At 50.5% G+C, this 15,722-nt stretch overlaps 1 protein-coding gene across 3 annotated transcripts in view; it reads left to right on the top strand.

Moving 5' to 3' along the window:
* The window catches only part of Lamb3 (laminin, beta 3), a 55,469-nt gene that overhangs the window by 25,102 nt on the left and 14,645 nt on the right, over window positions 1-15,722 (top strand). For all 3 annotated transcript variants that reach the window (XM_005404541.2, XM_005404542.2, XM_005404543.2), the window contains 7 exons: window positions 6,548-6,662; window positions 7,199-7,272; window positions 11,106-11,297; window positions 12,488-12,551; window positions 12,866-13,062; window positions 14,711-14,831; window positions 15,480-15,668. In XM_005404541.2, coding sequence (XP_005404598.1) covers window positions 6,548-6,662; window positions 7,199-7,272; window positions 11,106-11,297; window positions 12,488-12,551; window positions 12,866-13,062; window positions 14,711-14,831; window positions 15,480-15,668 — 952 coding nt within the window. The remainder of the gene's footprint in view (window positions 1-6,547; window positions 6,663-7,198; window positions 7,273-11,105; window positions 11,298-12,487; window positions 12,552-12,865; window positions 13,063-14,710; window positions 14,832-15,479; window positions 15,669-15,722) is intronic.

Consider the following 15,722-nt stretch of genomic DNA (forward strand, 5'->3'; position numbering starts at 1 on the left):
GGGAGACTGAGTGTTGGGGGGACTTGGGCTGTCTGTGGCTTGGCCTTTCCAGGCTGCCCTTGTCCCTGGGGCCCAAAGGGGGTGTTGGGCCTTCTCTGGCCCTGGTGTCATCCCCACCCCCCAGCATTCTCTTTGCTATTTTTAATCACAGATAGCACTGACTAGTGTCTTTGGAGATGCAGAGTAGAGTGGCGGTGGTTTCTGCCCCTCACCCACTTGGATATGGGGAGACCCATTTGACAGGGTTGGGTAAGGCAAGGACTCCCTGGGGTCCTACATTACTCCACACGTCAGGGGACTTGGCCGTGTTGAGCTTTCTGGCAACAGAGTAATTTCAGCTGCCCCCTTCCTGCGTACACCCAGACCGAGGCCAGTGAGCCCTGCTGTTCTGGGCAGACCACTGCTGGTTCTTGGCCCCAGCCTGACTTAGAGAGGAAGTGAGGAGAACTCAGAGCCCCCTCAGGTGCAGCCCACTCCCAGCTCTATGTGCACCGCCTCTCCTCCACTAGGCCACGCTTCTGGTTCTTCCCAGCCTGCCCTCCGCCTCTCTCAGATGCCCCAGGGAGCCCACTGCCTTCCCTGCTTGAAAGCAGCCCTGAGAGTAAAACAGGGTGCTTGCAAAACAGAAGTCTAGACTTTTGCAACCCTGCGGATGGATAAATCTTGGCTATTTTTCTCCTATGAAAGCTGAGACACATTGGCTTTTTTTTTCTTTTTTCATATAAGGGGAAACACATCCAGGTAGCCTTTTGGAAAGAGCAAGAGTTGGGGCCATCCTGAGGGTGGTGTGTGACTGGGTCTACTACTAACGTGTGGTGTGACCTTGGGCAGAAGAACTCTCTGTCTGAGGCTCACTGTCCTCTTCTGTGAATGAGGATCGGTAGGGTGGTCTGTAGGGTCTCTCCTTTGCCGCTGCAGTCTTTGGGAATGAGCTGATTGCTGACAGTGTGCTTCTGTCTCCTGCCTTCCCTCCCTTCCTGTCCTTGAACCCTGTCTGAGGCAACGTGACTGTGCCTGGCCTGTGTGGCACAAATTAGGAATTTGGGTCATAACTGTGTGGCGTTCCAATTTCACCCTCTAGATTTACTTTGTTCTTATTTATTTGTTTTTTATATTGGGTCTCAGCTAAGTTGCTCAGTCTGGCCTCAAACTTGAGGTCCTCCTGCCTCCATCTCCTGAGAAGCTGGGACGATAGGCATCACACCTGGTATATTTTGTTCTAAAATGAGACTAATAGTAATTGTTATGTGTTAAGCACATTGTTTTGTATCCTAAGCGTCATATTAAAAGTGCGTGTGTGCTTGTGTGTGTGCGTGTGTGTGTGTGTGTGTGTGTGTGTGTATAAATATATGTCTTGGTTGTCACAGTACCCCACGAGGTGTGCCTGTTTTTTCCCATGAGCTCTTGGGAGGTCCAGGGTGTGCAGACCCCAAGCTCCTGGTGGAAGCTCACGGGTGTTGAGTCTTCTGAGCAATTAGACTGGGAGGCACACTGGGCAGCCTGGCTGCATGGAGCGTAGCTTGAGATGGAGCTGCATCCCTGGGCCCCCTTCCTTTGCTGGCCCCCATCCCCAAGTACACAGCTTTCTGGGGTCAAGGTCTCCTCTTAGTGTCCTGTTCTAGTTCCGCTCTAGGGTGACATTCGAGCTCTGAGCTGCCGGCATCACCCAGAACCTGCTGCCAATGTGGCACAAGGCCGAGTGCAGTGGGGCTGAGAGTCCCGAGACGTTTCTGTCTTGCTCACTTACCCTCCTGACCCTGCCCCAGCCCGTCTGGGCAGAGAGCAGCTGCCTGAGCGTGGGGGCTCTTTCCTGCTCCACATTGTCTCTTCTAGCTCCTGACTACCGAGGGGTGGCTCCTATGCAGGCTGGCCTCAGCCTGTCTGCATGTTTCTTCCTCTGGCCCAGTCTGTCTCAGTGGTTAAGTCCTTTGTATACTTGCTGGGAGTGCTTTTAACTTCTGGGCTGATTAGCTGGGTGGGCAGAATTTTAATTGCATGTTAGAGCAAGATGCGACCTCATTGTCTCACCACCCTGCGTTTTACCCTTGAGGAAAACGAGGTGGAGGAAGTGTCTTTTCTTGAAGGTGGCTGGATTTTGTTTGCTTTGGTTCTTCCTTTTGTTGGCCCTCATTGGTGGCTGTGACTCTGACTGTAGCTTCTTGGATGGACACAAGAAGCCACAGCGCACTCCTAGGAGGGAACTGTGCCGTGTATAACAAAAGTCCGTTTTCCTGTTTCCTCCAGAATGAGCTCTGTGTTTTGCAGAAACACAGAACTTGTACTTGCATGTGTCTTCTTTTTCCAACACTTTCTGCTATGATTCAGGCTCCTGCTGGCTTTTGCCCACTCCTCTGCCCGCCCCTTACTCACTGGTAGGGTTTGTCTTCAGCTCTAGCAGAAAGGAGACGGCCCAGCCTTTTCAGCTGGAGAGCAAGTAGGAGCCAAACTGGCTGGAGGCCTAACTGGCTGCACTGATGATGATGCTGCATCTCAGAGAGAGCAGAGGCCAGGGAGTCCTGGCCCATGGGCCCAGAGCAGCGGGCAGTGCCTTCTGCAGGGAGGCACGCAACACAGAGAGGAGAAAGAACCTCACCCTGAGATCCAGACGCATGCACACCCGTGCACCCGTGCGCACGCTACATGTAAACATACATGAATAGGTTAGAGAGGCCCAGAGAGAAAGAAGACACGTGCAGGTTGTCTACCTGGGCTTCTACCACTGCTGCCCTATTTCAGACCTCTGCCTGCTGGCTAGCTGACAAGCAGAGCTACTTAAAATACCTGGCTTGAGCCTGTTGGCTTAGCCTGCCCATGAGGCTTGAGCCAAATCCACCCTGTAGCTGTGGAACTGTGATAAGCAGCACGTAGTTCTCAAGCCTGCGAGGCCATCTGACTTGGCTAGCAGTGCCTGTGTGCGTGAACAGAGGGTGGAGGAGGCGTGCAGCACCCGGACTCTGTGAAGATGGACAGAGGGAAGGTAACCAGCCCACGCCATACACCCTGGACATCATATTTTGTTTTATTATCCTGAGTATGAAACTTCACATGTCTGAGGTAGAAAAGTTTAAGCATATTAAAAGATAACAAAGAAGGAAAAGTCCCCGCTTAAGGGCCTATTACCCAGAGATAATTAGGTGGAACTGTATGTAGTTCCCACGTTTGTAGGCCAACATAGGTAAATATCAACAGTTTTACAGGGTTTCACCTAATGTGTTGGTAGAGTTCCTCCCAAACATTTTCTGTTCCTTTAAAATACTGTATATATTTGATATCTTAATGTATATATAAACTTATGCCCAACTTTTCCCCCCTAAAATATTATAATGTAATCATTTCCCGGTGCAATTAAATTTTTCCTCTGAAGTATTTTTAGTAGTTACATAATAGTCCATCATTTGGGAGTATCGAGGACATTTCCACAGTTTCTAGCACCTTGTCCCATGACCCAGGGGAAGAAAGAGCCTTATTTCTGCCCATCTCCCAGCCAGGGGTGCCTGGGATCAGCTCCCAGCAGAGAGGGAGTAGGGCGGGGATCTCTGGCAACAGGGCATCTGCTGGAAGGCAGCTGGCCCTCATCTCTCCTCGGGCTGAGTGCAGACAGGGTGAGGAATGGAAAACTTTGCCCTTGAGAGGCTGGGCAGAGTGCAGAGCAGAGCTCTAGAGGAGAGCCTTCTCTTGCCCAGAAAGGGTCTTGTTAAGTGCCCACGTGTTTCAGCCAGTGATGCATCTACAGTCTGTGTGTCACTGAGCTGGGTTAGCTGGGGAAGCCAGATATCCTCCCAAAGTTTTTGTGTGCCTTAGCTACCCCATGATTAGCTAATAAGCCTGCCTCGAGACCCACTGGGCAAGAGAGAGATGGTCGCTTTCTACCATGCTCCTCAGCAGGTCTGCCCTTCCACTGATGTCTGAGCAGAAATGAGAGGATAAGAGGGAAGGAGGCGGGGCAGAGATGGGGCAGGAGAGAGACAGCCAGACAGAGAGAGACAGACACAGGGAGATGGGAGAGGCAGGTGGGAAGGACCCCACTCTGGGGCTGGCATTGGTGGTCAGCCAGTAGGAAAGTCCTGCCACCTCTTTGAGCCTCAGCTCTTTCATCCGTCAAGTGGGATGACACTATTATCACATAAGGTGATTGTGAAGTACAAACAGGTTACTGTGTTGAAGTTACCTCACATGGTGCCTGGGATGTGGCAGGCACGCTGTCACTTGGTGTTGATGCTGGATCCTCCTCACTCCCGCTTTAAAAACTCCCCCAAGGGGCTGGGGATTTAGCTCAGCGGCAAAAGCGCCTGCCTGGCAAGCGCAAGGTCGTGAGTTCGGTTCCCGGTACCGGAGAAAAACCAAAAAAAAAAAATAATAATAATAAAAACTCCCCCAGTGTAGGATTCAAATGTCAGGCAATATGTTAATGAAAATAAGTGGCATTTTTTTGAACATTCACTATTCATTCATTTATGAACAGGCGCTTAGTGAGTACTATGTGCTGGGCCCTTCTCTTTTTCCCTTTTTAAGGACATGTGAGCAGTAAACGATGGTTACACTTATGTGGGGAGTCGGCACACAGACATAACACATCTTACTTCTTTTATTCTGCTCCTCAACTCTGTACTCCTTTCAACTCTTGTTCCACTTCCTTATTTGGAAAAGCTGTTTTCATTAGTTTTTTCTTCAATTCTCTTTTTTTCATCCTATTCCCTGCCTTCCCTCCCCGCTCTGTCACGCGTTCTTCCAGCCATTTGAAAAACATCTCTTCGCCTCCTATTTTCTGTTTTATATCTCTATATTAGTTTCTCATAAGAGAAAACATGCAACATTTAAGCTCGTGCATCTGGCTTATTTCACTTAATATTGTGGTCTCAAGGCACATCCATTTGCCTGCAGATGCCTTCAGTTTATCGTTCTTTAGGGCAGAGCAGTACCCTGTTCCAAGCACCAGAATACAGCGGTGAAGGGAGACAAGCTCCCGCCTTCAAGTAGTGTACATTCTGGCAGCAGGGAGGCACATAATACACAAACAAGCAGACAAAAGTCCCAATACCTCAAGTGGAGAAGTCACTATGAAGAAAAATATAGCAGGGCAAGTGAATGTCGGGGATAGGGACAGGGACAGGGAAGAAGGCAGTGGGCAGTGGGCTCTAGTTTATATAGTCCAGAGCTGTTTTCTGAGCGTTAAGCAGTGTGTAGTAAGGATCACTGCTCAGTAAGGCATTTTTGGGCACGATGAGTGTGCACAGGCCCAGCACGTTCATGCAGTGTCTTTGGAGCTGACCTGTCAGGTTCATCCATCCCATTCGGGTGCCCCGCACATTCTAGGACATCAGCCCAGAGAGCTCATAGCCTTTCCTGGACACAGCAGGGTTTGAGGGACATCAGAGCTCCTTCTTGGTTCTGGGGAGACAATGTTTAGGAGAAAGCAGAGGCCTGCTGATGTGGTGATCCAGTTGTCCCAGCCCGAGGGCACTAGGTCAGGGAGGTGCTTGTTGAAGCTGAGCTTTCCGTTGTGACTGAGTCTGTAGCGCCTGGGCACAGGTCTCAGCATCCTGGTTCCTTGGAGGAAACAGATGTTGTACGTAGGGCATGGAGCGCTGGGACAGGGTCATGCCCAGTCTGTGCTGTGTGTGTGAATGTGTGGGTGTGTACATATGCGTGAATTTAAAGAACGAGGGGCAGGAGGCCTCTCTGCCATGTTCCTTGTCTTGGTGGTCCTTGCTGCTACAGGGCCTGTGGCTCCACTTGAGACCCTGTCTCACTCCAAGGCATGGGCACAGGCCAGGGAAGGTGTGGCTCACTGCCTGTGTGCTTGGCCCTCCCTGGGATGGCTGTGTCTCTCCTGTGGACCTGGTTCCTGAGTCTGGAAAGACCCTGAGGTCCCAGGTGGAGTCTGAGCTGGACGCCTTGTGGGTCATCTCATGTCATCACATGTCTGCCTGGGGCTCTCTTTCACTCATCCCTCCAGCTCCAGGGCCAGGGCCGTGTGTGTCACACAGCACATGTCCAGCAAGCACGGTTGTGGGGTGGATGAGTGACTCGAGTCCAGCCTTCAGTGTATAGAAGAAAACTTTGACCCTAAGAGTTGGGGTGGTGCAGCTGATACTGGAACCCTCAGTGCCCTTTTCTTCTTTAGTTGTCCCCTCTCCTTAGTCCTCAAAAACCCAGTACTCCCCAGGCTGCTGGGAGAATGAAGATGTAAAGCTTTCTGGCTGGTGTGTCACAGGCTGTGGGCAATCAGTTGGGTGGGCTTCTCCCCTTTCTTCTCCTTGCCCTTAGCCTCCTCCTTCAGTTTTGCCTCAAGGCAGTCTCATGTGCTAGGGTGATTTTCCTGCCATGTTTCTTCTTCCACAATAAATAAATAGTAAATATCTATTAGCTATTCCCTTGCTGTATGCAGGAGAGACAGAGAAATTACATGAAAAGATGGCCACTAGCCCTGGTTAAGAGGGGCATCTTTCCAAGGGTATTACTGAGATTGTGCCCAGGGGTCAGACCTCTCAGGACATGGGGAGAAGTCTGTGAGGGCCCTGCCCCTGAGCCTGTCTTCTCTCCGCAGTGGCAGATGAAATGCTGCAAGTGCGACTCCAGGCTGCCTCACAACTACAACAGTCACCGAGTGGAGAATGTTGCGTCCTCCTCAGGCCCCATGCGCTGGTGGCAGTCACAGAATGGTGAGGACCACCACCTACCAAAACTGTGGGCTCCACAGGGTGCGGAGGATGGAGGTGCTGAGGAACCCTGGGTTTCCTGGCATGTCATGTGGTAGTGGGGTGTGAGAGGGCGACAGACAGAACCTCCCAGCTTCACGTTTGGGGTCTGTTGGATGCTATAGGCAGAAAAGTCTATCGAGGCTGAGGAAGGGTGAAAGGAGAGAGGACTGCCTTTATTTCACTGTACTTACTTTTGGTGCATGGGCATATGGAAGGAATTGAGCTTTGGGAAAAGATCTGTGTCAAAAGAGTAAGTTGAACTGCTCCAGGTATTAGAGGCATCAGGTGATAGTGGGAAGAAAATATGGCAAAAACAGACATGGGTGTTTAATAGATGGTCTAAGAACAGACATACTGGTCCACTCCTCTCTCGGGGGAAGTTAGAGCACCAAGGTTGGAGAGTTTTAAGCTTCCTACAGTGAGTCAGTCCAGAGCCGTCTGTAGGGCTGGGAAGATGGGGAATCTTTGGCCTAAAGCTTCTACTTTTGTCCTTGCAGATGTGATCCCTGTCTCTCTGCAGCTGGACCTAGACAGGAGGCTTCAGCTTCAAGGCATCATGATGGATTTTAAGGTACGATGGTGGTGAAGGACCCTTGGCCCTGTGGGCTCAGGCTGTGGAGGAGTAGTGTTCTTGTTGCCCCAGGCTGGGTTAAGGTACCACATTCTGGGCAGGCCTCCTCCCCAGCTGGGACAGCAGAGGACTGGCTCCGGGGAGAATGTGCTACCTTCTAGCTCCCTGTTTTGGTCCTGCCATTGCTGTATAGCCTCTTCTTCTTGGCATCCCTCACCCTCAACCCATCTAATGAATTCAGCTTGCCAAGTACCAATTCTACTGGGCCTGGTTCCTTGTTATGCAATTGTGTATTCTTACATATGAGGTGTGATCAAATAATATAGTGAATGTCTAAATTTAACTTATGATAAAAGATGTGATCACTAAAAGATAATTCCATTGCCATTAATCCCCTTGAAGTACTCCCTGTTGCTTTATTCTTGTCACATCTGAAGCAGTTCTGGAACTCCTCCTTCATGTCTTCAGTTAGACAATTGTGGCAGCCTTGGTGCCCTGAATTGATTCAAAACATTTAAGGCAATTTCTACAATTAAAAACATTACAGTGTGTCCTCATCTACCTTACTCACTAGATCTGGCACTATGTGACTTCTGGTTCTACCCTAAAGGCAATATGACCATAAAAGGTAAACATTTTGAGTTGATCCTAGACACTGAGGCAACCTTGACAGTGCAGCTAAAGATGCTCATGAAAGAGGACCTCCTGGACTGCTTTAAAAAGTTTCAAGAACAATGGCATAAGTATTTGAAGTGAGGCAGAGTGTGTCGAGGGGGATTAATGACAGCAGGACGTTTATTGGAATTTTAAAAAATTCAAGCGGTCACCAGATCCTAGGCCTTCTTGCTGGTCTTGCTCACAGCTGTACCCCAGCATCTAGTACACAGCAGTTACGGAGTCTATACTGGCTGAATAAATGGCACCTCTTTAGTTTGGGCTCCTCTGCGTACTCACATCTATAAGTGCATTTCTCCTAGCCAGGAACACATTCTACTGTCCGGACTTGTGTGCATTCCTTTGCCTCGCCCAATTATTTGCTGACTTGCTTCTTGCCTCCTGGCCTTTGCACTGGCTGCTCAATCTGCTTGAAATGGACAGTGACCTTACCTGTGTATCACTGGTCTGGGTGCATTCTTTGATACACCCCACTCAAGGCAGACCTCGCTAGATGCCCCCTCCCATGCTCGTCAGCACCTCTTCTCACCCACAGTACAGCATCTGACACACTGTCATTCCTGGGTCTCTGCCTTCCTTAAATATGGTAAAAGCACCTTGAGGCTAGTTGGTTTGATTTTACTCATATTTCTGTCTGTAACATCTGACATCAAGCTTAACGTGTTATCAGTGCTTAATCTGCATGTGGCAAGCACTAATAGAGGGGTGAATGATAATAAAGCAACAAAACTATTTAACAATATCCAAATAAATGTCACCCTTTAAAACTGTCACTTTTAGAAACTTGGAGACATCTGTTCAAATGATGCTGGAATTTATCAAAACCCTTTTGGCCATTTTGTAGAACATGGCTCTTAGTGCTAGCTTCTTCAGTCATGTAAGAAATTAGCTCCTGTTATCTATTCTCCAATCTCATTTTAACTTCTGAAGTCATAAACCTTTCCTGGTCATTAAACCTTATTAAAGAAGGGAGGCTTTACATTGGCTTATGATTTCAGAGGTTTCAGTCCATGGCACTTTGGGCTGGAGATGAGGCTGAACATCATGGCAGTGTGTGATGGAGCAATGCTGGTTACATCATAGCAGCCAGGAAGGGAGATAGTCAATCCAAGGACAGAATATACCTTTCAAAGATACATCTCTAGTGACCCACCTCTTTCAACCTGGTCCTACCTCCTAAAGTTTCCAGTAGCACCACTATCTGGGGACCACACCTTCAATATAATGGGCTTTCAGCAGACACTCTAGATCCAAGTTATAATAGTGGGTATGTTAGTCAACTTTCTACCACTGACAGAGTATCTGAGATAATCAACATAAAAATGAGAAAGATTTATTTTGGTTTACAGTTTCAGAGATTCAGTCCATGGTCACTTGGCTTTGTCATTGTCTTGTGGCAGGGATGAATATAATGGTGGAGAACATGTGATGGAACATAGCTACTCATATAATGGCAGCCTAGAAGTGAAAAAAGACAGAGAGGAAGGGGCCATTGTTCCAGTGTACCCTTCAAGGGCATACCCCCAATGACCTACTACTTCTTGTAACTAGGCCCCACCTCCTTGAGTTTTTATTACCTCCCAATAGTGCTATCAGCTGGGGACCAGGCCTTCAACAGTTGAACTTTTGGGGATATTTAAATTTTGTCTTAGTTATTTTTCTCGTTGCTGGGACAAAATATCTGACACCAGCCAAATAAAGGAAGAAAGGTTTATTTCAGCTCAATTTGTTTCAGTCCATAGTTGGCTGGATACAAGGTAGGGAGACATGGCAGAAGAGAAACAGTCTGTGGTGTGGCATGCAGGAATTAGCAAGCCACAAGCCTTTCTTTCCCTTTTTATTCCATTCAGACTATAAGCCTATTGGTTGGTGCTATCCACACCGAAAGTGGGCCTTCCCATTATTCACACCCAGAAATATGCTAAACCCATCAGTGTAGTAATCCAGTTATCACACACCTACAGCTCAGTATCACACACTCATGATCCAGCCACCTCTCAAAAGCCCCACCGATGAGTGCATGAGGCTTTGGTGGAGACATTGATACAAACCATAACATTATCCAAACCATACCATTCTGTCTCTGTCCCCCAAATAATCATGTCCATCTCATGATGCAAAATACATTCAGTCCACCTCCAAGAGTTCCCAAAGTCTTAAAGGTTTCAACATTGCTCAAAAGTCCAAATATTCTCTGAGACTCAAGGCAAACTCTTAGCTGTGAGCCCTTGTAAAAAATTTGAAACTATTACATGCCTCCAGAACACAGTTGTGGGCAGACATAGGGTAAACACTTTCATTCCAAAAGTGAGGAATAGGATCAGAGAGAGGCGAGACTGAAACCCTGAAAGGCAAACATTAAGTTGTATAGCTCCTTGCCCAACACTAGGGCACAGGATGATGTGGGTCACCAAAGGCTTTGACAGTTCCATCCCCATGCCCTTGTTGGCTGTGCCTCACAGTGAGTTAGAGGAATTTTAGCAGAATAGTGATACAGTCCATATTATATTTTACGTAGAAGGCTCTTTGTATGGTGGCTGGTGTGACCTAGGTGAGAGTGAACAAGGGGAAATCAGGTGGAGCCTACTAGGAAAGGGTGGAGGTGCATAGGAGGTGTTGCCGCAGCTCGAGAGATGGCCTGATTTGGGGTTTGCTTTGGAGGTCAGGGTTTCTGAGCTGAAGGGCAAGGAAATGAGTGGTACAAGCTAAGAAGAAATGGATGGCATCACCCAGGGAAGGAGCGGACACAGGGTCACATGAAGAGCTTGCATTTTATCTGTGGGACAACGCAGATGGGTTGAAGGATGTCATGATTAGATAAGCACTCAGGAAGATTTCTCTGTGAAGTGGGACAGTGGCCTGCAGTCTGGATATTTCCAGACTCTGGCAATGATTCAAGTTCAGCATTACCACAGCCTGAACTGGGCCATAGATGGCCATCGTGGAGGGGATTTCATTTCCACTGCTTTCCACAGTTATCCTGGGGACAAACTGCTGAGGCCTGTGGTTTGAACCTGCCAGAAAGATTGAACCACTTGGTCCTGCTGGGCCTCCTTCTCCCTCCAACTTGGAGGAGCTGCTTTCTGTGATTGTGTCCCCACAGGTACAGCACATACCTCCCTTCCCTCCAGTCACTCAGGGCCCACTTGTCTCTGCAGGGGCCTGTGCCTGCTGGCATGCTGATCGAGCGCTCCTCAGACTTTGGCAGGACCTGGCGGGTGTACCAGTACCTGGCTGCTGACTGCGGCTCTGCCTTCCCTCGGGTCCACCAGGGCCAGCCCCAGAACTGGAGGGATGCACGGTGCCAGGCCCTGCCCCAGAGGACTAATGGGCACCTAAATGGTGGGAAGGTAAGTAGAGGGGACCCTGAAGAGGGGGCCTGTGCAAAGTCACTGTGTCCCTGGTTCAGAGCCACAGGATGCTTGGAAAGAGGAAAAAACACCCTTGGCCAGCTGCCCTTGCTTGCCAGCCCTGCCCTCCTCCTCCTGGGAGGCTCCGTAGCACATTGCCCTGTGGAGGGTAAGACGGACTTTACTCCAGAGTGAGGACTTGGGGGTGACTAGTTATGTGCCAGTGAGCAAAGTGCAAAGATTTATATTTATGTTGATAACATTAAACCCAAAAATGACTTTTTTGGTTTAATTTACTCATCTAGCCCAGTTGTAGTCCTTGGAGGGAAATTCATAACCCAGAGTCCCAGGTTACCTGAACTTAAACCCTCAGCCTGGAATGAGATCTCGGGGACACCCAGAGAGCTTCTAGCCAAACCCTCCCAGAGTGTGTCCAGTCCTCCCCTGATTGCCTCCCTGCCCCCTGGCAGAGGAGACTGTGGTTTCTCTCCTTCTTCTCCTGGCCGAGGACCACAGTGAGCCTGAGCTGCTCTCTGCATGGGTGCTTGAGTGCTGCCCTCCCTGGGGCAAACCCTGTCCTGCCTTTGGGTGGGACCATTCACTTTGGTTACATCCTGAACCAAGTCGAAATCAGGGCCCAGGACTTCCTTCTGATTTGTGCAGTGCTGATGTCAAAACCTCCAGGGATATGCAAGAGAAGTCACATCTAATGAAAGACTTCCATTGCACAAGAAAGGCCTCACTGACATTGAGGTTGCTGAGGCTGTGGTTACCCCATCCACACGCTCTTGGGTTCTAGATCCCTTCATTCATCTTGGGGCCCTGGAAAGTTCCTGTCTCCTAGACCTGCCTGTGTAGATTATATATCTTGCTGTAATGTTTGACCCAAGAAAATTGGGAAATTCTTGCAACACCTGTATGTTCAGAGAACAGAAGTTGTACACAGATATAGACGTACAAACACACACAGACACACAGACACACAGACACACACAGACAGACATGCCCCGAAAGGCCCAGTGGTTGCCTGGCTCACCAGGGCAGGGGGAAGCCTCGCCCCAGCCCATCCTAGGTCTATGTAGGAAGCTGTTAGAGTGGGGAGGATGGGCGTGGGCTGGAAGGGGAGGCTTCATGTGAGGGGGATGCACTACTTACCTCTTCTTTGGTTTCCCACCCCCCTCTCTGTATAGGTCCAGCTTAACCTCATGGATTTAGCATCTGGGATTCCAGCGACTCAAAGTCAAAAAATTCGAGGTTTGTGCGGCTATTCTTCTGCCCACGGGACTGTAAGAAGGGAGTCAAACAAGTTGGAGCCTGGGTCACAGGAATTTCCTGTTCTCTCCTGTTTTTCCAACCTATTTGGGGTTTAGAGCCTGCCTTGCTTACCCCACAGGGAAACTGTAGGGGCTGTGAGGTCAGGGGCTGGGGAGGGTGGGCCTAGGGTACTGTGAGGGCAACACCAAGGGCTGGACAGTGCCGTCCCTATCCCGTGAGATTCTATTGGCTTCCAACTTCTGTTCTTTATTTCTCCTTCTGCTCCCATCCTGCCTTGCTGCTGGCCCACTCAGAGTTGGGAGACGTCACCAACTTGAGAGTCAACTTCACCAAGCTGGCTCCGGTGCCCCGGAAGGGCTCCTACCCCCCCAGCGCCTACATCGCAGTGTCCCAGCTGCGTCTGCAGGGCACCTGCTTCTGTCACGGCCACGCTGACCGCTGCGCCCCCAAGCCCGGAGCCACCACAGCAGGCCCGCCCTCCGCCGTGCAGGTAAAGGCGCAGGGTGGGGAAGCAAGGGTGGGGTGGGTCGAGCACAGACTGCCATGGAGGCTCCCGAGGGGCAGGGAGGGCCCTGGGTTCAAGACTTGGCTGCTCAGTACTCCAAGAATAATGAAGAGGAATGTAAGCGGCCGTCAGTCCCAAAAGTAGAAGCGCCTAGTCCTTCTTCAAGCCTGGTTGGAGTTGGGGATGGTTTTATTTTCAGTTACTTGTCTGAGCATTGGGGGGTAGTTTAAAGGATAGCTTCTCAACCCAGACTAGGTTACACGTTGTACTTATAATGTATAAATTGTTATAAATTATATTTATCTACAATTGTATGTAAATATTATGTTATAATTTATGACATTATTATGTAAATATTATTATAAACTATAATTTTGTTGAGAGCTAAAAGAACTTCCTTGGTCCTCCATCCTCAGATACTCTGATTTTATTACTGGCTTTTGAAGAAGTAGGCGATTCTGACTACAGGGCTGAGAGCCCCTGGTCCATGGATGCCGCCAGCTCCTCCACCAGGGCCCTGAGGGGATGGTGTCAGGGTGGATGCCAGGTTCCACTCAGGCCTGGCATGGAACTCTGCAGGGATGAAATAGAGGCAGACGAGAAACCCTGGAGAGGACCATGGTAGAGGAGAGCCTGTGGTGAGGGGCACAGGGATCTGCCCCTGGGGGACCTGCCCTTCTGCTGCAAGCTGGGAGGAGGCTGAGCAGTGGGCTGCGGGGAGGAGGAGGTAGAGCCACGGCAGGTGGGCACTCTTTCAATCCCACCCCACTGTGCTGTCACCACATCTCCAAAGCATGGGGCCTGGGCCCCCTGGAGTTTGAGCTTTGGTGTTTTAAAAAGTGCTACCGTGGCAGTGAGGTGCTTCCATCCTTTAATTGTAAGGAGGAATTTGAGGCCTTCCCTTCAGAGGTGGGGGCCATTCCAGCTGGAGTTGTAGGTGGCGTTTTGCTGGTGAATGGAGAAGGGCATTCTATAGAGAAGGGAAACCAGAAAGCTCAAAGGATGGGGGCCAGCAACGGGTGCGTGGGGAGTAGCACTCAGCCCCACGCGCAGCTGTTGGCAGGGAGTGGGAGACGGGATTAGAGCGAATGCACTGTGGGTCTTCGAGAGCTAAGCTGAGGGTGTTGGCTTAATTTGGAAAACAATTAATACACAATAGGTATTCTATTTTTATATCTTAATGAGTCTAGTAACAGTTCATCCTGACAGCCCCATTAGCCAAGCAACTTAGTCATAGATTGCTAGAATAAATCTCCAGGGAGGCCAGGAGCTTCTAGAATCCCAGTATACTAACAAGTAGTGCGCCCTGAACAGGGCCTTCCCGGGCTGTCCAGGTGCAAGGGATGAGCTTGTGAAATGCCTGCTAAGGAGCAATGTGGGCACATGCACACACGTGCACACAGACACATGTGCACACAGGTGCGTGTGCTCACACACACAGAGCCGAGGCAGACAGGCCGGTCACCATGTCACGGGAGGGGTGAAGGCTGAAACATACAGCAATGGCGTCCTCAGAGGGCTGGCGTCTGGGCCGGGCCCTGAGTGGTGGGCGGGAGGATTGGGGAGAGACATGGGCCCATCCCTGCAGCCATCCTCTGTTTGTGTTTCTGATGCCCTGCTGCCCCTCTCCCAGGTCCACGATGTCTGTGTTTGCCAGCACAACACTGCTGGCCCCCACTGCGAACGCTGTGCCCCCTTCTACAACAACCAGCCCTGGAGACCAGCGGAGGACCAGGATAGCCATGAGTGCCAGAGTAAGACCCTGGGGCCACCCTTCCCTGTAGTGACCGCTTGTTGCTGGCCCTTTGGTGTCTCCCTGACCTTGCTTGGGTTGCAGGGAGGATCTGCTGTTATTATTTCAGTAGAAGCTGAACTGCAGCCCACTGTGTAAGCCGTGCTGGCTCATGGGCAGAGAAGAGTGGGCTGCCTGTGCCCCTGAGCTGGCTGTGATGGGGCCAGGACTTGGCCTCCCACTTCCACAGTAACCCAGAGCCTTCTCACCCCTGCACTTGCTCTACCCTGATGCAGACTTCTCTGGCTCCCTGCTGTCCCTTTTCCTACTTCCTATGGGCCCTTGGAGTTGGGGGCACTGTCTGCGTAGCCCACAGAGGCAGAGACGCAGCCAGGATTAGCAGGATTGGGCGGACTGGCCATGGGCCATAGTCTCCTTTTGGCCCAATGAAGCCACCGTTCCAGAGCTACCCTGTGGGGAGTCTGGAGGCCTGGGTTGTCCTTCCACACTGGTTTCTTCCTGGTCCTGCAGCCTTGGATAACCCACAGGAGCCTCCCTTGGCCTCAGTTTCCCCATTCCCTGCCCCAAGCACCACGCAGAGCTGAGCTGCTCACAGGAGAAGCTGTAGCAAAGGTACTGGCCAGATGTCAGCTGGGCTCCCCTTTTCCAGGGTGTGATTGCAACGGGCACTCGGAGACCTGTCACTTTGACCCAGCTGTGTTTGCTGCCAGCCAAGGGGCACACGGAGGTGTGTGTGACAATTGCCGGCACCACACGGAGGGCAGGAACTGTGAGCGGTGTCAGCTGCACTATTTCCGGAACCGGCGTCCTGGTGCTCCCATCGAGGAGACCTGTATCCGTGAGTAGGGGCTGCGTGAGACAGAGGCCGTCAGGGAGCTGAAGACCTGCATGT

This window comes from Chinchilla lanigera, unplaced genomic scaffold, assembly GCF_000276665.1.
Source record: "Chinchilla lanigera isolate Chin_1 unplaced genomic scaffold, ChiLan1.0 scaffold00088, whole genome shotgun sequence".
Taxonomy (NCBI): Eukaryota; Metazoa; Chordata; class Mammalia; order Rodentia; family Chinchillidae; genus Chinchilla; species Chinchilla lanigera.